At 39.0% G+C, this 21,225-nt stretch overlaps 2 protein-coding genes across 4 annotated transcripts in view; one reads left to right on the forward strand and one right to left on the reverse strand.

The window, feature by feature from the left end:
- The window catches only part of EDARADD (EDAR-associated death domain), a 26,696-nt gene extending 18,019 nt beyond the window's left edge, over positions 1-8,677 (reverse strand). For 2 of the 3 annotated variants that reach the window (XM_014951261.1, XM_014951260.1), the window contains exons 1-2: positions 8,469-8,677; positions 7,818-7,932 (exon numbers count right to left, since the gene is read on the reverse strand). In XM_014951261.1, the coding sequence (XP_014806747.1) occupies positions 7,818-7,833 (16 nt within the window). In that variant the 5' untranslated portion in view covers positions 7,834-7,932; positions 8,469-8,677. The remainder of the gene's footprint in view (positions 1-7,817; positions 7,933-8,468) is intronic. The other variant, XM_014951262.1, reaches the window with a different exon arrangement.
- Positions 8,678-8,957: 280 nt separating this feature from the next.
- The window catches only part of ERO1B (endoplasmic reticulum oxidoreductase beta), a 30,924-nt gene continuing 18,656 nt past the window's right edge, over positions 8,958-21,225 (forward strand). Inside the window, exons 1-4 of the mRNA XM_014950992.1 lie at positions 8,958-9,338; positions 13,933-14,052; positions 19,104-19,187; positions 19,617-19,658. Coding sequence (XP_014806478.1) covers positions 9,237-9,338; positions 13,933-14,052; positions 19,104-19,187; positions 19,617-19,658 — 348 coding nt within the window. The 5' untranslated portion in view covers positions 8,958-9,236. The remainder of the gene's footprint in view (positions 9,339-13,932; positions 14,053-19,103; positions 19,188-19,616; positions 19,659-21,225) is intronic.

Consider the following 21,225-nt stretch of genomic DNA (forward strand, 5'->3'; position numbering starts at 1 on the left):
TAGTTGGGAGCTAAAGTGAGTTACTGCAGCAGCATCAACGCAACCGCTCGCTCTCCTGCCCCTACAGGTTTCTACGCGCCCAAATAACCGCCTCCGGACAGAGAGGGGTGGTCTCGGTGAGGATATAAGGTGCACCTGCAGATGGCTCACAGTGCAGGGACGCAGTTTAGGAACACAAATATCGCAGAGCAGCAATCATCAAATTTTTCGTAAATATTTAAAATTCATCCTCTTGTGCTACAGACACTTCCAATGCCATGACGATTGTCAAATCTTTGCAATGTAATTGCTTTGGCTCCCCACTGTCATCTCTGGCAAGTTCTCTCACTTAAGGTTTCAACACACTCAGAGTAATTCAGTTTTCTTAAATGAGGACCGTGCATGAAATCAGTTTCTAAAGAAGAAATATCACAGAATCACAGAATCTTCTAGGTTGGAAGGGACCTTAAAGATCATCTTGTCCAACTGTCAACCTAACTTTGACAAAAATAAAAACCCGCACAACAAACAAAAAGCAACACCATCACTGAACCATACCTCCCAGCACTACATCAACCCGTCTTTTGAACACCTCCAGGGGTGGTGCCTCAACCACCTCCCTGGGCAGCCCATTCATCACGTATTGCTATTTATTGTACAATGCAAACAAAAGAAACCTGCATAACTGAATTTGCCTTTATGAAGACCATATTTGTGTGTTAGCCACCTGGCTTGTTTATTAACAAGATTACCGTACAGCCAAATTCTCCTCTGTTACACTGGGAGAGATCCAATTCAGTTAACTGGTTTTCACTGGAGTAACTAAAAGCAGCCTTTGGTCCATAAAGCATTAAAAATTGAGTGCTTTTCCATAGATTATTTTCCATCTTTCGTGCATGTTACAGACAAACAAAAAAAGTGTTAAATACTAAATTGCTCTTTATAGAATTTAGGCTGAATACAGTGGGGTCATGCTGCTATTTTTTTTATCATTAGTATCAATAATATCAATGTTTTTCAATGATTCTGTTACTGAATTTATGAATTCTTGTAAAAGAGCAAGTCTTTGTGGGGGCAGTGTACACCTAAATCATCCTACCAGTGAGAGTACTGACATGGTACTTAGACAATTCAGAGCAAGAGCATCACCCTTATTTCGCCTGGTTTTGCCATTGGGTTATAGACACACACAAACACATACATATATCTCTATGCACCTTAATCTCCAAGGTAAGGCTAATAGATCACTAACATTTCTTTAATTCATGATGTGTAAAAAAACAAAGTACTTTTTTAGGCATACCATTGGAGTCCAGCTTTTCATGGTATGGGTTAACTCTGATTGTTTCCACATCAATACTGAAACTCAATCACAGAATCACAGAGTGGTATGGGGTTGGAAGGGACCTCTGGAGACCTAGTCCAACACCCCTGTCAAAGCAGGTCCACCTATACCAGGTTGCACAGGAGCGTGTCCAGGAGGGTTTTGAATGTGTCCAGAGAAGGAGACTCCACCACCTCCCTGGGCAGCCTGTTCCAGTGCTCTGCCACCCTCAAGCTAAAAAAGTTCCTCCTCATGTTTAGGTGGAACTTCTTACATTCAAGTTTGTTTGTCATTTCCTCTTGTCCTGTCACTGGGCACCACTGAAAAAAAGACTGGCACCTTCCTCTTGACACCCTCCCTTTACTTATTTATAGGCATTGATCAGATCCCCCCTCAGTCTCTTCTTCTCTAGACTAAAAAGACCCAAGTCCCTCAGCCTTTCCTTGTAAGACAGATGCTTGAGGCCCCTAATCATCTTTGTAGCCCTCTCTGTACCCTCTCCAGCAGCTCCCTGTCCTTCTTGAACTGGGGAGCCCAGGACTGGACACAGTACTCCAGATGGGGCCTCACCAGGGCAGAATACAGGGGGAATCACTGCTGGTCACACTCTTCCTGATGCACCCCAGGATGCCACTGGCCTTCTTGGCCTCAAGGGCACATTGTTGGCTCATGTTCATCCTACTGTCCACCAGGACTCCCAGGTCTTTCTCCTCAGAGCTGCTCTCCAGCAGGTCAGCCCCCAACCTGTACTGGTGCAGGGGGTTATTTCTCCCCAGGTGCAGCACCCTACACTTGCCTTTGTTGAAGTTCATCAGGTTCCTAAAGAATGGAGGCATTGCTTAGTTTAAAAGAGTAATATCAAGTCTAATGAGAAATAAGATTGCTGATTCTGTAAGTTCCCCTAGATTTCCTTAGAGATTTGCCTAGAGGCACAATGGTTTTGGTGATGGATGATCACGCTGAGAGTTAGAGGGTGGAGAAAATGCATTCTTACCAACACAGATCCATGCAAATGCTAGAGTAGTAATTGGTGCCTCTCCTATACCTGTAAGGAGTGGCAAAGCCACAGGAGAAATAAGGATTTTCTGGATTTTAAACCTGCCAAATATATGCTTCCATTAAACAAATGCCATATCTGCCCTGAGGACCTGCATATGTGTATTGCCTCTGTCTGCTGTTTGAGGACTACTGGTTTTAACCCCGGAATTAAATATAGTCTGTTACTACAAAAATTTTGGATTATTACATGTATAGCCTATATAAAAATGCATCTATTAACATCTTTCAAAATATCCCTAGGTTATTATCCTTACACAGGTGGTTGTAAACTACAGAAACATACTCCATAAGCATTGGTGTTGGTGGCTGAGCCAGATTTTACCATCAATGTGGCATTTACTCTTCTGATAACTTACGCCCTGAAATCTTCCTACATTAGGATTCAAAAAGTATTTTAGTAAGCAAAACCAAAATAATTTTAGCAGAACACTTGTGCTAGTAACCAATACTGGTTAATGTTAAAAATCATGTATTTTTAAAAGCTGATCTGTAAATTGCATTGGCTTTTCAATTTGAAACAGATTTTTAAAAACAAATTCTTCATAAAGAACTGTTTAAAATAATGGAGTTTAATAATAGAAGTCTAGATAGCATTACTGCCTCAAAACTTAGGTTAGTCATAAAAATTTAACAATTTTTCCCTAGTACTGAAGGAGAAGCCTGCAATTACATATAAATATCTCTAGAGCACTGTCAACAGTACATACTAATTTGGTGTTGCATGCCTATTCTTGTACCATTCTTTAATGAGTGCTATAGAAATCTTTGTCTGTTACTTAACTAACTGACCAGTTCAGAAAGTCAGCAATTACTTTAGCAAAACTAAATATACATTTATCATCAAAATTAGTCCAGAATAAGATAACATTAAACAATGGCGTTCTTTAAAACAGTGGATTAACTTTCTAACGAAATGTCCATACTTAAGTACTATCTATATCTTATCTTGCTATAACCTTGCAAACTGCTAAATTCAGTGTAACTAATGATAATGTGAAAAACTTCAGGATTTTGTAAATTTCCACTCAAATACAGAATTAATCTTTTCAAGTAGATTTTACAAATTAAGTTTACCCATGCCTCTTTTCACCCCTTTTCTGGCCTCATCAAAAAGCCAGCCATCTATGATGAGGACAAAGACTTTTCCAAAGATCTACAAACAATGTGGTAATACATAGCCAGTTAGTTTATTGTTTGAAATAGCCATTAACCCACAGTCTCAAGGGGTTTCTCGCCTTCTGAGCATAAGGCTGCAGATGAAACCTTTTTTCTCCCATGGACAATATTTTCCTGTCCAGCAAAATACTATTGCTATCTCCCCACAAAAAGAAAAGAAGAAAAAAAAAACCACCTAAAAAACAAACCCAAACTTCTGTTCCAGACCATACATGCCACTAACACAGGGGAACAGTACTCTTTTCCCTGATGGAGGTAACTGTGGGCTTGTTCATGGCAACTTTGTTTATTATTCCTCATTCATTTGCTTTATACATTTCAAATATCTCTATTTAAAGAGATTCATATTGAGTAAAATACTTCTGTTTCAACATAAGCTCTTCAACACTAATGTATTTCAGTAGAGTTAGGAAGTACTTCCTGCATTTTCTTTTTCAGCTATCCTATAGATAGATTTCAACTGTTGGCAGCTTCAGCTTGTTGCTAGGACAGTTCTTTAGAATTCTGAAACTATTCTGGAGTAGGAATGATTAAACACCAGCTAAGAAGTTAAAACTACTTTCTTTGCCAATAATTATCTTGGTCCATTCTTTTACAGTTGTACAGGAATGTCACAATTTTGATATAAACAACATTGTATGGAGAAAGTATAAGAAATTATGCACACCTAGACCATCTTACGTAAGCCTGGGGATAATTTGTTTGTCTTACAGCACCGCATGATATGGGAATGTTCCCACCACTCCGGGGAGCTGTGCTACGTCCAAGTCAAACATGCGCCACAGAAACAGCGGAACCTTGCTTTCTCTAGATTGACACATGGAAACTGAGCCTAATATGTTTGGTTTCAGGCTGCAGATTATCCCTCTGCAGGGACATCAGCAGAGTCCCCCTGCCTGGCTGCTTCTTTCCATAAAATGTATAATAATCATGATCTCTACCTCATGATTAGATTTGTTGACAGATTTTTGTTTGACACACAAAGTGCAAGTGCTTGGGTGTTTGTTTTAAATAAGCTTACTTATGTTCATCTGCACCTGCTATATGCAGCAGTTTGACAGAGTTAGGAGACTCATATTTTTGTTAGCATTCCTTTGTCAAAAATGATAGGTACTACAGGAACGACAGTAAAACTCTAAAGATTACTTTAGTTCTGTGCTCTTGATTCAGACAACACAGCCATACCCTACACACTGCAGTTTGTGACAGTCAACTGTAATACACACACACGAAACACAACAAGGACACAGGTGTACAGCTAAGATTTGTAGGTAATTTTTCACCACCTACAGAAACTTTTTTAAAAACATACTTTCTACTTTGCTGTTCTTTATTTTTACAGCATTCTTCTTTCTTTCTCCTCTTTTACCTCATATTCATTGGGAAGATATTTCTGTATTAAATTCTTATATTAATTTTTTTTCTTTTTTCACTATATTGAATTTCACCTGTTGTTTTGTGATTTACAGGCCATTGTCCTGGCATCTGTTTGTCTAGACATCCATGGGTACTTTTCAAAAGTTATTTGCAACACTTGCCTCAGTCTTGAGCACACATTGTGGTTTTAAGGCAGCTATCAGTAGGTGAGAACTGGATGTCAGTGAAGCATGACTTGCAAAGAAACATAATAACGTATATTGGCCCAAGTGACAGCTGGTTAAAACACAGGTTTGAGTGGACACGTTCTCCAGTTGCAGCAGGCCTGAAAGACCACAGAACTCATGTGCCGCACTACTTTTCTGCTTTTTGTACTTACATGATGTGGTTTGCTAAAAGTTCTTACCCACAGCTTTGCCTTGCTCTATCGTCAAAACTTCATAACTAACTAGGCTACTACCACGAGATGTTCCATGGCTCTACAGGCACTGCACTCCCACCGCTGCTGTTTGCCAGACTTAAACAGAAGTTTGTGGCTTATTGATTCCTCTGGTTTACTCTCCTAAGTTTAGAAAGGGCTCATTCAAATGTTAATTTGGAAAAATAAATAAAGGCCAATGTTTCAAGGGCAAAAAGTTTCCAGAAATCCACATTTCAGATTACTGAAATCTGGTTCATGAACTTGGCAAAGCAGCTGGGATTTACCAAGCTTCTCCTAAGCGAAATGTGAAGCCATCCTGTTTTGCCTGTTTGTTCACTTAAATTGGTCCATAATAATTTCTAAGATACGTTTTTACACGCTTGATTCGCACAGATCATTATTTCTTTGTACAATCAGACTGCAGAAGCTCAATTCTGGCAAATACAAGCTGGCTAAAAAGCACTGATGGAGCTCATACAAGAAAAGTAGCAGGGCTTTGTATCAGTTTCAGTTCCCACTGTGTCCTCTCTGCAGAGGGAAGTTTGGAAGTTGCAGATTTGCTGTACCCACTAAAAGACCATCTGCCACTTGCCAGTGCACCCAGATCTCTGTCCACTCTAAAGAACAACGTTGTGATGGGGCAGAGGTGACTCTGATTGTTTAACTTTTATTTACTAATACAGAATTTTTACTTCCCATGGTCAACACTTTCTTTGCTCGCACATAGAAAACATTAGAGCTTGCAAATAAAACTGTCAACATTTTTAACAGCAATGCATATTATGAAATCAGAGAAGATTGTTGTTCTTATGCCAAGCATGTACATTGTACCATGTAAGCGTATGTTGAAAAATTAAATAAATATGCTAGACTCTTTTCATGAGCCCAGCAAGCTGTAAACTATGATTATCCCTCTCTCCAGTAAAGGCTCGACCATAGCCCCTGCTAAAATATTATATCATGATGGCAAATTTCTTTAAAAGAAACAGGCTTCGTAGGTACTGCCAGCTTTGTAACATGCTGTCAGGTTTCATTTGCAATTCTAAGACACTTTCTTCCACAGCTCTTTCCTGAAATTGATTTCACAAAGAAATCCTATATTAGGATATTTAAATTTTTTAAAACACTTTTATACCACTACCAAAGTAGCATTCATAGGTTAAAATCAGCACTAAAATATAAAATAAGATTGAAAATGCCCTAGAGTTTAGAAAACTGCATTAAGCTAAATTCAGCTCTGGAACAGCAGATAATATTTATATATACACAAGGAATTAATTTCTTTTTTTTTTCCTCTTAAAATTACTCATACACTTCTACAGCCAATTCCCTATGCTTCTAACATGGCAGTGAAAAACTAAATTGCTACTGACTTTTGCTACAAGCAAGATAAGAGACTGTCAGAGGTGAAGAAATAAAGTACTTCCTGTAACTAACATAAAATACTTAGAACTGACAATTAAGTAAACACTATGACTTAGAAAATATGACAGTTTGCACCTAATTTGCATAGTCCTTTATGAAGTGCAAGTGTGTGACAGTGCAAGTGCTTGATTATTCCAAGGTTTTGGGGCTTTTTTAAATACTCATGACAGAAAATTTACTGCAGAATCAAAGCTATAAAAGGTAAACAAATACAATGAAATCACCTGAACTTGTTAAACAGAAACAGTTCCTTTGTGAGAAGTACAAACCACTGGTGATAAAGTATGGAGTACTGATAGCGAGAGCAAACCAAGGCAATGTAAACATTAGCATTAGCTGTTCTGCCATTTCTTCTCAGATATCTAGAAAATGTATTGGTCCACTGATGCTGAAAGTAAGAACAGTTTCTCATTTAATCCTTCCCAAACAATAGGTCTACTGCCTGTACTCTACAGGTCCCATCATCTCTCTGGGACCAAACTATAAAACTACCGCCTACTCCATTTCACCGTCTCTGTAATTCATAGCTATCAATCCTTCATCTTTTCAAGCCATTTTCAGCAATTCAAAATCTGTGACATACTGGCACTTAAGGACAAATATAATGGAAAACTAATTTGAATTAATTTGTAAATAAGAATGACCAATCTAAAAACTTTTAAGCTCTCTAAAATAGTTTCCTCAGCCTTATAACTTGTTTCTATACTCCAGTAAAGCAGCATTCTCCTATAACTGAAAGAGTGTAAGAAGAACCTGGGTCAGCCAATTAATTGAAAATAAAATCCTAATTCCATCAACCCTGCACGTGAAATCAGTGCAACACCCATGTTTTCCTACAGAAATATGATTTTTTTGCAATTCTGGAAGTGAATTACAGATATATGTTTAACTATTAGGAGCAAAAGGTTGTTTCTGAGCTGGGGTTTTTTGTTAGTGTTTTTTTTTTCTTGTTTGGTTTTTTAAAGATTTTTGAAAGGAACTGAAAAGAGGCAACAGTAATAATCATAGATCAGTTCCAATCTAACAGCAAGCAGCCACTGGAAGGGATGGTCCTACCCTTTCTTCTTCCCATCAGGATGTGTACCCTTGCCTCTTTCCGTGGACCTGGTTGAGTGATGGAGCAGACATACAGCGAGTCAGATCAGCTGGCTGCTCTGGCAGAAAATTGTCCCTAGGAGGGAAAAAAAAATTAAAAAAATCGCTCAAGTAGCTGAATTACTTTAACATGCAACTTCAGGGCTGCTAGCTCAGATACATGGGATGGGAAACCTGGAAGAGGAGGGAAAAGAGAAATAGGACTGCCTCTTTCCATAACTCAGTGTTTCATTATGTTAGCTGTAATGTGAAACCTCATCTGAAGGCACCTTCTTCTGCTCTTGGAGGTTTCAATTTGCCACATAGTAGCCTGTGCCCCACTGAAAAAAAAAAAAAAAAATGTGCGGGGGGTTACAACTGAAAAAACGAATTAAAAAAAAAAAGGGGGGATTTCCATTAATTTCCAGCCTTGCTCTCAAAGGGAACAAGAGAATCAGCCAAAGCAAAGCCGTACTTCCTATCTTCCTATAGGTCTTGCTGCTAAAAATATAATAAATAATTAGGTGCGCCCATCTTTATGTAAATAGCTTCTGTAAGAGCAGCTGCACTGAGAGAAAAGGGCAGTCTAACCCTGAAAGAAAAAAACACTTCTAAACGCTCAACACAATTCACCTCCGGGACACTTCTCAGCGCTCCGCAGCAGGAAGACCAGGAGCCTCGAATGGGAATTTTTGTCTCCGTGAGACGCCCCCCGAAGGCCGCAGGCGGGCGCCGGCAAACACCGGGCATTTCCCCTTCCCGCCGGTGGCGGCCTCCTCCCGTCCGACGGCGGGAAGGGGGGACCCGGGGCGCTGCCTAACGCAACCACGTAGCGCAGGGATAGCGCAGCCCCACCCCGTGTCGCCGCACGTTACCGGCGGCGGCACGAACGGCCCCCCTGAGGGACGGCGCCGTTCGCCGCCATCGCCCCGCTCGTGCCTCCCCTCACGCGTCTGCCAACAGCCCCGCGCGCGCGCCCGGCAGCCCCTCCCTCGCCGCTTGTTTTGGAGGCGCGCGTGGTCCTCTCCCATTGGTCGGCGCGCCCCTCCCGGCCCCGCCCCCGCGGACTACAGTTCCCGGGATGCCGCGCGCCCGCCGGAGGAGCGGGCGGTTGGGTACAGCCGTGGCGGTGGTTGCGCGAGAGGTGCGTGTGCGCGCGCGCCGGTGCTGTGGCGATCGCGGCAGCGGCTGCGCGCGGGCAGGTTGAGGTGAGCGCGGCGCCCCCCGTCACCCCCGACGGCTCCTGCCGGGAGGAGACGTTGCCACCGCTACCCAGCCTCGGTTATCCCGCCCGTCGGTCTCCTTCCTGTGGCCGCGGCCGCTGCTGTTGCGCGACAGGGTGAGGGCCGCCCTCCCCCGTCAGCCGCGGCGGGCGGAGCGGCGGCGGGCGGCAGCAGCAGCATGAGAGGCGGCGGTGCCGCCGTCCGGAGCAGAGCGGTGAGGGCAGGGTTGGCAACGCGGTTGCTGGCGGCGCTCAGCTGCGTCCTGACAGTGGAGGCCCAGGTAGGAACCCAGCGGCGGGTGGGACGGTGCAGTAGGGTCCCCTCATGGTGGGGAGGGGGGGAGCCAGGGTGCCCCGCTGGCTGCGGGTAGGGCTGTGGAGCCCTCCCTGGGGAGAAGGGGAGCGGAGGGTCCTCCCTGTCGCGGGTGGTTCGGGGGTCGTGGGGGCAGAGGGCAGCTTCGGGCTGTGTCTTGTGCAGCCTCCCCGGCGGGGAAGTCTGGGGGTCCTTCGGTGAAGCGGGTAGCCCCGCGTCTTTCCTCTTCCATACCCGGCGGTTGCTGCTCGCTGGGAGCGCGCCCGGGGCCTCCGGGCTGTGGGGCCCTGCTGCCACAGCCGGGGGAGAAGTTGGTTGACTTGTGAACCACCGGTAGCGCCCTTAAATAGCGGTCCAGCTACACCGAGGAGTTGTTTAATGTTGGTAATAGTGCTCGCTGCCTGTGGGGTGTTGGATTGAGGAGCTCTGGGTTGGAGCATACTCTTACCTTTTAGGTAGAAACTTCAGTGTCCTTAAATAGTCGATGAGAAGCCATATGTTCCAATGGTAATATCAGTGCCCGGGCTTAGCTTGTGTTTAGATCGTGTCTGTTTGCCCGTATTACAAAGCAGGTTGAGAGTGCCCCTTCTTGCGAAATGCCTTCACAGCCTCAGAAGGACAAGTGTCTGTAGTTGGGAGCTTGCTATTCATCAGCAGCATCACTGTGACTGAAGTAATAGACGGTGTCAAGTAGGGAAGGATTTCAGCTGGGCTAAAGACATCAGAGTTGATACAGAAGTACTATGTCCACATAAAGCAACATTTTTCTTCTGTATCTGATTATTATTTTTCTTATATTTTCTAAATTTCTGCTTTGTATGGCATGCTATATTGTGAGCGTCCAAGGCAGTGAGTAGAATAGTCAAGCATAGACAGCTTTTATTGCAGATATTTTTTTTTTGTTGTAAGTTGAGTTTTTCTCAGGTTTAAAAATCTCTTATTTTAATGGCTATTTTAGTGTAACTAAATGCTAATTGAATTGGGATTCATAAAGAAGGCATTAACAAACTGGCATGGTTTTCTTATGGCGCTTGGCAGAGAGATCAGTTGCTATTTCATAAAATTGTTAGCATATTGTACTCAGAGTTTAAGTTCCTAAAGTTTGACTTGTACAAGGAAAAGATAAGCTACCCATTAGTTCTTGGACTCATGTTACCTGTAACTTTTCTTTCATTGTGTAGCTATGGCAAAGTAAAACATCAAGAAACAAAACAAGGTGTCCCAGGTGGTCTTTTAATTGTTGAAGCAATTAAACTACAACAACCTGATAACACTAATAAGGTTGTTTGTGTGAGTGCCTGTTAGTATATGCATTTATTCTGGTATTTCTTAATGTTGAAGTGCTGAATACATTTCTCTTTCCAGATTTCATATGGAGAAATTGATGCAGGTTGGAGATTGACCTTTTCTTCTGAAAGGTTGATTTATCTTGGAGAAGATAAGTTAGAAGTTTAACATCTCCAGGACAGCTCTGATATCTGTACAAGAACTAAACTAGGTTTGACAATACATAGAAATATTTTGATAAGCATACTTAAAATATAGAAGAAATAGCAGCTATTGAATGTCAGATAACTTCTTGGACACAAACTATAGTAGGCTACTGCTTTTAGAGTTTATTGTAGAGTTCAAAGTAATTAGCAGATGAAAAGAAAGCTTGTTACTTGGCCATTATAATCCAAGTTCTGATAAGTTGCAGTACAGTTTAACTCTATATTTGTGGACAAAATTAACTAGTATAATTCAATTAAAAAAAGGCAAATACCAATTGTGTGAATAGCAAAGTAGGTATTGCAATATGTAATTTTAACTGTGTAGTACGCTATTCTTATTTTGAGGTCTCTAGTTTGAAAAAGAATTCACTGGAAAATCCAGGTGTTGACAAAAAAGAAAAAAATTTCAGCATGTTCTTAGAGTGTTCCATCATTACACAAGTGAGAGCACTTAAGGCTATACCTCGACTAATAAAAAACTTCTAACTGGAGTACTTGAAGCCTGTGTTGCTGTTGTATTAGTGTGCTATAAACCAGCTCCACCAGCAGGGTTGGTGTTTCATATGTGCTGTCAAACCATTTTGCAAATTGTGGTTTGGTACAGATATAGCATAGTTTAATTTTAGAGCATGCCTTCCAAGGAAACATTGATTTTGCTATTTTTTGTATACAGGGAGCTAACTGTTCCAGTTCTGAAAAAGTTGTGAAAAAGAAATTGAGAATTTCATGTGCTTGCTTTTGCTATACTAAATTATTTTTTCTCTTAATTTCTTAGACCCGTTCTAGTTTGGGGGGAGGGTTTATTTCTGAAACTTCATAATGTTCTAAATAAACTGTACTGCATTTTGAAAGATGTTCTTAGAACTGAGATTTTTATCAGAGACATGTGGCAAATGGAGGTGTGACCTCCATTAGTTTGCCATCTTAGCTGAATATAAAGACTGCAGCTTTTTGTTTTTCCATGGGAATTTGACACTGAGTGTAATTATTGCATGTTTATTTGGAATATTTTCCCCTGAAAAAGCACTTTCAGTTTTGCATAGACAGTAAAAATATTTTTGTAAGCAGTGGATAGTGTCATGAGGTCGTCATCTAAATAGTTTCCTACTCTTTATCTTCTGAGTCCAAAGAAAATTTCTCAGGTCTTTCCTACTGCTTTCAGCTTAGTAAGTGATTGCTTTTCACACAAGATTTATCCTGTTTATTATTTAATAATATTTGAACAGAATGTTCAGTTGTCTTTTTGACTTTTTATATTATAATGAAATGTACTGCTGTTTGTTTTGTGATATGGTATTACCTGTGAAGACTGTAAAATTAATTTCTGCCTATGTATAACTGATAAGAAAACTTGAAATTTTTAATGAAATCATTATAGATTAAAATGCATGGGGTTTTTATTTCTGTACCTATCAATAATAACGAGTTTTGTCTTCTGACTTTGAAGTTGGCAGTCACATGGACTGTAAGCTTTCTTGGCTTTGTGAAAAACCTGTAATTGCACATATTGTGTTTCATAGCTGTTTGCCCAGGTTTGAAGTTAGATAACATTAACAAATGCAAGCATAACAGCATTGGAAGACTTCGGATAAAGTAACTTTCTCTTAAATGATTTTTACTTCATTGCCCTATCTACTCTGCAGAATTGTGACAGCTTATTTAGTGCTTCAGGAAAAGTAGGTTCTACATAAGGTGAATTTTCTACTTAAATGTGTTGTTGCCATACTCTCACCTCTTTATTCTCGTGGGAGTTTGGGGAAAATCCATTTTCCAGGCCTTCTTTATGCTTCATAAAAGAGCAGAAGCTTACAATTTGGTTTGTAGTGTCTCTCTTACATCAAGCTTGGTTATATAAGGGTATCTGTTCCGTAAAGTAGTGAAGTGATTTATCATGCATGAAACAGATTAGATGATTTCATAATCTCATCTATGTGAAATCTGTGGAGAAAAAAAGAGCCACAGAATATTTTCTGACTCTTTTGCACATAACCTTTTAATAGTTAGTTCTTCTAAGCCTGTGCAAGATATGTTTAGGCTTTCCTATTTTATATGCTGTCTAGGCCATCCTGTGTGTCAGTGAATTTCTTGTCTGGCTGAAGAGTAATAGTATCAGTGCTGTTTGCTTCCATTCCTTTAGATATGGTCTAAAGCTTTCAAGCATAATGTTTGAAAGGCCTTTCAAACATGTTTGTAGTTGTTTAAGAAACTATGCTTAGGAGTAGCTAGTATCATAAAAAATTCATAGAATCACACTTCCAGTGTTTCCACATTTCACTAAGACACTGTCAGGGTCTCGGCAGAAGTGTTGGTGTAGCTTAGTCTATTAGGTCAGTTGTGTGACTTGCACAGTCCTGCCTTCCTCTCCTGTGCTGACAGTAGCACTTGTGTGTGCTCCTTTTCATAGAGCTGGTCTTAAGCTAGTGTAATGCCTTGGACCAGCTTGCTATCCTAGCACAGGAAGAGGGAATGGTCAGACTTAGTTTCATAGTAGATTTATAGCTTTACAACATAGGTGCCTGCACCTGTTTTTCCTATTTGTAGAATTTAACTGTTACTAACTTCTTGGGCACAGAAGTACATATTCCCCTTTCTACCATGCCTATAAAGAAACTAGGTGGAGTGTTCTTACACTTTGAGAAGAATTATAAGATGACAGATGCATTTTTTAGGCAATTCAACTAATCAGTGTTTGCTAGGAGAATACTTGGTATGCTGCTCTGATGTTCTAACGTGTGTCCGTAGTTTGGAAAATCTTGCTGCTCATTCGGCAGAAAGTTCTATGTGCTGAATCTGTCAACAAATTTCAGGCCTGAAATTATTAATCTGGCTAACATTGATTCAACATTCCATTTGGACTGAAGCTCACATGTGCTAAGGTCTGTTATTTTCTAATTCTGAGTATGTAAGGTATGTTCCAGAGTATTTTAATGGTGAGAAATAAATTATATGCTGTGGAGCTGCATTTAACTAGCATTTATTTTGACTGCGATTTTTTTTTCTCTTTACAGGATTTTTCTGTAGTTAATATTGCATTACTAAAAATAAATTTTAATGTATTTTTTTTAATAGCTCACAGGAGTCCTAGACGATTGTTTATGTGATATAGAAAGCATCGATGACTTCAATACTTTCAAGATCTTCCCCAAAATACAAAAACTGCAAGAGCGTGATTACTTCAGATATTACAAGGTACAATTAGAATGGTATTTTCCTGAATAATTTAAATCCAGAAAATATAGGGAGGATTACATATCAAACCAACTTGTCTGCATTAAGCTGTCTTTTAGAAGCCCACAACTCTTTAATTTGTTTGTAGCAGGTTTTTAGTCCCTGACAGTTACGTTGGTAATACGTCATGTTTGCTGTGTTAATCCTGGAGTCCGTGACAGTAATTCATGACTGCTTTCATTCAACTGATAAGTGGTAATTTTAAAGGTAGTATCTTTGTACTGCTGCATCTAGAAGAGGATTGCATATTAGCAACTTTCTGACAGCACGCAGTACTTGTCTTCTAAGAAATGTACGTAATGTGAAATGGAAATGTTGCAATGATTTCTTTTCCTGTAAGTTGCTCTCTTAGTTTTGATTTTAGTGTTTGCCATCTAGAGAACTGTTGCTTCTTTGAAAAATAGGTAGAAATATTCAACTTTCAGGCAGTATTTAATATCACTTTTTTATGACTTCCTAATACAGGGGGAAAAAATGTTTAATCTGATGAGCAAAATAAGACTTTGTAGCCTGATTTACTTCTGTTTTCGGGTATGCTTAACTTGAAAATGAGGTTGCATTTTGCCTGAGCTAATGAGATGGTTGCCTGCCACTGGAAAAAGGAGGTTTTACTCCTTTAGAGTAGACCATCCTGCCTTTTCTGCTTGTCCCTACTTCTAGCTCTTGGGCTTGTCTGACTGCATTAGACCAATGCATCACTCTTTAACCTGGTAGATTTTTAGTTTAGATGTTTGGTTTGGGGTTTTTTGGGGGGGTTTTGTTGTTGTTCTTTTTTTTTCTTTCCAGGATGTAGCAAGTTATCTAGCTGATCTGGAATCAGACAAGTATTAAACTCATGCAAGATGCAGTTATGAATGTGAGGAAGGAGAGAAAAAAAGTGTTAGAATCTTCCCTTTCTAGTGTGAACAAGCAGTACTGTGTAACATCATCCTGAATCTCCTCCTGCTACGTGATACAGTTTTAACTTCACTCTTCAGGAGAAACAAGATATGTACAACTTCAGTGATAATGCATCACATAGTAGTGGTAATATAGATTCTCCAAAGGCTACAGATATAAACCAAAGTATTTGACGAAGAGGAGCAACAGGTATACAAGGTTTTCTACAACAGTAATTTCATCTTGCAAATTTAGAGCTAATCTTCCTTTCAACAGCAGTTCTGCAGATCATACTTGAATGGTGTGTTGTAATCCTACCTCATCTTTCATACTGATCTTCCTAATAGACGTGCAATTGCAAGGGCCAACGTGCAGTCCACCCATCACCAGACATTTAGTACTTCTGTTTGTGACAGGGAAGAATTTGTGTTGAACAAGGAAACTGAGCAAGTCAGAATGTTTTTCACCCTTTCCCCTCTAAATAACAACAGAGGTTTTTCTTATATCCCTGCACAGAATCACAGAAGTGCACATAGATGGATGTGGAAATTGTGAGGATAGGCAATTCTAGGATCATCTAGGTCAACTACAGTGTAGCTAAATACTGAATAAGCGTGGGGGAGTATACTTGTTTTGGGAGTGAAAGCACTCCTCCTCTGAAGTAATTTAATTTGTAAGAAGAATTTGGATCGTGAACTTTTGTAGCTACAGTCACAATCATCCCATTATGTTACTAGTTCAACAGCCATAAAAGAACTCTAACCTATAATACTGAATGGACTAACTAGTTTTTATTTAAAGGCCAAAGAAAACTTTCTATTTAAAGCATTGCTGAAATTGTGGTAGGTGGTTTCTAGGTAGTGGAACACTTCTCAATGAAAGAAATTAATAAAAAAATGTTGTCTCTATAGTTTTATACATCAAAACACAAACTATGGAAGCCTCGTGATAAGGAAGCTAACTTGTAATCTGTGACAAGTATTGAATAATACTTTAAGCGGTAATAATGAAATCTAGTACTTTAGACCCTGAGAAAAGTAGAAGGGTGATTAAAGTGCAAGTGCTATGCAACCTCAGGTTGTCTCCCAAGTGTGTGCGTTTGGTTTTTAGTGCTCTTGAATCATTCTGGGACTAGTATATCTTGATTTGCAGGTGTTCTTTCTGAATTAATCTGCAGGTTAGACAGCAGTATTCCTTTATTTATAGTGTTCCTCTCTGTAAGAACAGTGACTGCCTAGTTACTTGTATCTTCCAAAGTGTGCTAGCATTTTTTTTTTTGTTGACTTTGAAGAAGGCTGTAGTCTGTGTTAGCTGGTTTGAGGGTTTTTTGGTAGAAATTGGGAGGGGCATGTTTTATATAATAGCACTTATTGTGAAAGTGATATAAAATATAACACTTTTTTGTGCTTTATTTAAGAAGATGACTGAACAAGTACAAAAGATTCTAAAATTTAAATTCTCTAGCGATGGAGTTTGTGGATTGAATAGAGGAAATGGGGTGGGAAAAGCAACCTACAATCTCTGTGTAGCTGTGCTAGCATGGCTTGAACTGTAACTAGAAGACAGTTGTCATCACTCCTAAGAAGTTGCACCATCTGCTTAATGTCTGGTTAGGTTTTTTTGACTGAGGAATCTCTTTAACATTTTAAAGCTGAATTTATAATTCCTAGTCAGGCTGAATAAGTACATCAAAATGGAAACCTGGAAAACAGTCTTTCCTTCGGATGTTATACAGCGGTTAATTTTGTATGCGTATTTTAAAAATACAGAAGGAACTTACTTGGTGAAAGGTTTGGTAGAGGAATTTATTATAATCATAGGCAGTTGGGAGAGTAAAACATTAAGTTTTGCACTTTGGGGATCTTTTGTGGTATTGATAGAACATTTGAAGAGGGAGTTCCTTTTGTTTTGCCCTAGTTTGGGTATGTAGTACCACAGAACAATTTATTCCTCAAGTGTTAAAGGTTGTTTATCTATTTCTGGTACATAGTTTTGATTTTTCTTAGCTGTCAAAATTACGAGAATAGACTGGAGGGAGAGTAAAATCTGGCTATAATTCATCTCAGATCCTTCATATTGTGCCTGCTTTGTATCAGAGACATATTGATCTAGTTTTCCTTATGCTTAGTATACTATGTATGATGCTGGGGGAAAAAAATTCATTTTATTTCTTTTTTTTTTATTGCTGGGGTTCTGGTTTGTCAGTTCAGCGAGTGTAGCCATTGGGCTTCCATTACTGTATTTCCCCCCCGACCCTGAAACAGGCCACTTAGAGCAAATCACTGATCCAGTATAAATGTACTCTGCCAGTTAAACGTGTTCAAAACATAGTGGTTTTTTTAATGGAATAATTGTTCAAGATGGCTCAGTGATTTCAGTTTTTCTCCAAATTAAAAGATTGAATGGTTTGTTTGTTTTATCATAGGAGGAACCCTTCACTACCACATGCAGTGGGCTCCAAAGTTCATCAGAGCATAGCATTTATAGTTCAGTTGCAAATTTTTTGCTTAAGGGACTGTTCCCTTAAAGCATTTAAGCTTTGTTTTCTGTCTATGTTTCTTCTTATGTAAAGTGAAAGTATAGGATATAAATTACATTAATTAGAAAAATATCCCTATATATAAAGGGAAAACATGTCTTTCTGAAAACTAAATTGATGAAGCGTTTAGTCTCAATCTTTTAACATGCTAGGTATAGCAAGAATGTTGTTCTTTGTAGTGTGTCACTATGAATTAACTGTAGAGCTTGTAAGTATTGTTTTCTATAAGCTAGCATAAGGATTAGTTTTCTGACTTCAGATTTATAGATTTAAATAATTTATATAAGCATATTTATAATTCTTAAATTTTTCTGTTGAAACTGCTCTAGGACTTGATGCCATGCTTGGGGTATCAGGCTAAATTCTGCAGTGCTTTTTATAGAACTCTTGCTGTGTCTGACTGCAGAATAAAATTCAACGTCTTCAACAGTTTCAAACAAGAAGTAATATATCAAATTATTCAAGGTGTAGGTTCTTGCCTATAAGTAGTGACTTCAGTTGAATATCTTCATGAATAGTACTTATCAACTGAAGAAAACTAATATGATGTGCTAAAGGAAAAAGTAATTTTTGTAATGGTTGTTTTTTATTGCTTTGAAAGTTTGAGAACTGACTTTTTATCTGGAAAATAGTGGTTGCTACTGAGGATAAAGACTTTGTATTTTATTTGTAATGTTATAGTTCAAAGATGGTGTACTTCTGCAGTGTTTCTGAGGTCTATAGTCTTCAGTTTAGGAGTGATGAGGTCAAAGGGTGGTATTTTTATCACTGCTGTTTGTTAGTATATATAGGGTTAATGTAAAGGAAAACTGCGATTTTATTTACTTTGGTTTTTTCCTCACTGACTTTCACATTGACAATGCAAGTGAAATATAGTAAAGTGTTTGAAACTTTTGCTGTGTATTGGATACTAATATATGTGGTATTCCCTACCTTTATTGTGCCATTTGATGACAAATAGGAACACTAATCGTCACAGTTTGCTGGTAATGTTTCTGAAGTGGTTTCTCTTCATTATTTATATTTGTACCATATCAGCTCTCTAATTTGAGGCCATTATCATACTCATTCTTCCTTGACTAGCTATGATGTGCAGTAACGATTTCCTGTTTTTATTGCTTGAAATCTGAAATCATTCAAGCACTTACTTCGATCAGTATACTTGTGCACTAGTCTGTCCTCCATCAAATGTATTTTATTGATCAGTATAGTAAGAACGCAACGGATTGTAAAGACAGCCATTTAAGAGCTGCATGTGTCTGATCTACCTTTTTTTTTAACAGTTTATTTACTGCTTTGAAGCTATATTAGTGGTGAGAGATTTAATTTGTGCTTTAACATACTATGTGTTTGTGTACGCTGGAGACCATGATCACTAATAATTCCACTGCAACAAGCTTCAGCTTATACTCAGAGGGAAAGCAGTTATAAAACCAACCAACCAGACCCCTACAAACCCCTTTCCAGACTTAAAGTACTAAATTTAACCCTTTTTCTGTGTATCCTTTAATTTGAAATTTTTTACTGAGAGCCCTTTTTTTTAAAATTGCCTTATGTAAATGTTGATTGCAAACTTTTGGTTTTGTATGTTTAGGTGAACCTGAAGAGACCATGCCCATTTTGGGCTGATGATGGCCATTGTTCTATCAAAGATTGTCATGTAGAGCCTTGTCCTGAGGTATGGATCAAATAATATGAACTAGAAAATGGTTGTTTGGTTAGAAAGTGTGCTAATTTGCAGTGACTAATACTATGCCAATAATATTTATTAATGAGAAGTTAAATTTGAATCAGAGTGACAATAAAATTGTTTTCCCTTTCAAAAGAAGAAATACAACCAAAATATTTTAACATCTTAGCCAATTTATCAATAAAACAACTTTAAGAGTAAGTCTCTTCTAAGCTCTAGCACTGTTTCAGATATAACATGTTGAAAAGGTAAAGGAGCAAGCTAATTATTTAAAAACAAATTTGTTTTGACCTCTGCAGGAATGATATTTAATTTGTATTAAAAAAATAATTAAAAATTAAGTTGATATTTAATTTTAATCTAGCATAATAATTTCTATGAAAAATGTAAAATATGTGATTTATTTTTTGTTTTTAGAGCAAAATACCTGTTGGAATTAAAGCTGGGAGCTCTAATAAAGTAAGTATTTATTTACTTTCTAAGTTCTTTCTAATTTTATTTTTAATTGAACATTACAATAGCTGTGTGGCTCTTTATTATAAACCTCCAGTCTTGGCATAGTGATGAAATTGTTAACTGATCAGTTTCTATATGTGGCTTCTATGTTTTTACTTTTATGCATAATAGAGTATTTCTTATATGGCAGGTACAGTCGTGTCATTCTGAGTCTGTCACAGCTTGAGGGCTGCTGCAGACTGAGTCTAGTGAATGAGCAAGGACAGCAGTACAGGGCTGCAGAATGCCTGATGAAAAATTCTTTGTTCATTTCTGAGTACAGTGAACAAACTTTGCTTCTGTATTAATCTTTGAGGCAAGGAACAGGATGCAGTACCTCAAGATGACAACATCTAACTTAATATTTTGCTTCCTGCCCACCACTTTTGTTATCTGCTAGAAAGTGCTCTTAGGAGATCCTGCCTTGGCAGGAGCAGATACTTTGTCTGTAGTCAGTGGTTGCAGAGCACTGATCCAATAGCTGTTGCTGTTCAACAGTGAAGAATAATGAAGTCCGGAAACATGTTTTGAGACTTGAATGTTGGTTCTGTTTGAAACCTTAAATTTAGGATGATATTCTTGGCAGTTACTTTCTCACTTCAGGGTAGGGTTTGGTTTGCAGTTCTAGACATGCAGAATGTTTACTTCAGCATCTCAGTATGTTATTTCATCAGCAGTGACTGTTTCATTCTAGGTCAGATCCATTCCTTGTTAGATTTTTCCATTTAACATCTATATGATGCTAAAGAATGAGCTCCACACCTGGCAAGTCCAAGAAAATTGAGTGAGAAGTTCCTTATTGAGTAATTATTTGTTATGGGCAAGGCCCCTAACAAGGTTTAAATGATTTGTGTTTTTTAATCTCCTTCACTTTTTTTGGCCTTCATTAGGTTCTGCAGTTTTTCCTTGTATTGGTGCAGGCAAATGTATCTTTAAAGCAAGTCACATTGCTTACTCGTCTGAACGGTTCTAATTAAATCTTTTTTTTTTGACAATTTTTGTGATATGTGTTGTGGTGGTACTTTGCCTCTGTCTTTACCAGCACAGCTGGATCCCAGATCGCAGGATCAAGTAGTTACAACAAAACATGGATCAACCCACCAATAGTAGAGGAAGGGGTGGTCTGCAGCCTCTTGCAAGGGCTCAACCCACGTGAGTCTCTGGGCCTGAATGGAATCCACCCCAGGGTGTTAAGAGAAGTGGCTGGCATTATTGCAAGGCCGCTGTTTATAATCTTGGAAAAAGTGTGGACATCAGGGCATATCCATGATGACTGGAAGAGGGCAAATGTCACACCCATCTACGAGGGCCCAAAAGAGGAGCCAGGAAACTATGGGCCCATTCATCTTACGTCAGTCCCTGGGAAACTAATGGAACGAGTCCTCCTAGAAACTATTACAAACTAAATAAAGCAGATGACTAGAAAGAAACAACAGGGATTTGCCAAAGGCAAGTCCTGCCATACTAACCTGATTGCCTTCTATAACAAAATAACATCTTCTGTCAATGTGGGGAGAGCGGTGGATATAAT

Source organism: Calidris pugnax, unplaced genomic scaffold (genome assembly GCF_001431845.1).
Source record: "Calidris pugnax isolate Ruff unplaced genomic scaffold, ASM143184v1 scaffold24, whole genome shotgun sequence".
NCBI lineage: Eukaryota > Metazoa > Chordata > Aves > Charadriiformes > Scolopacidae > Calidris > Calidris pugnax.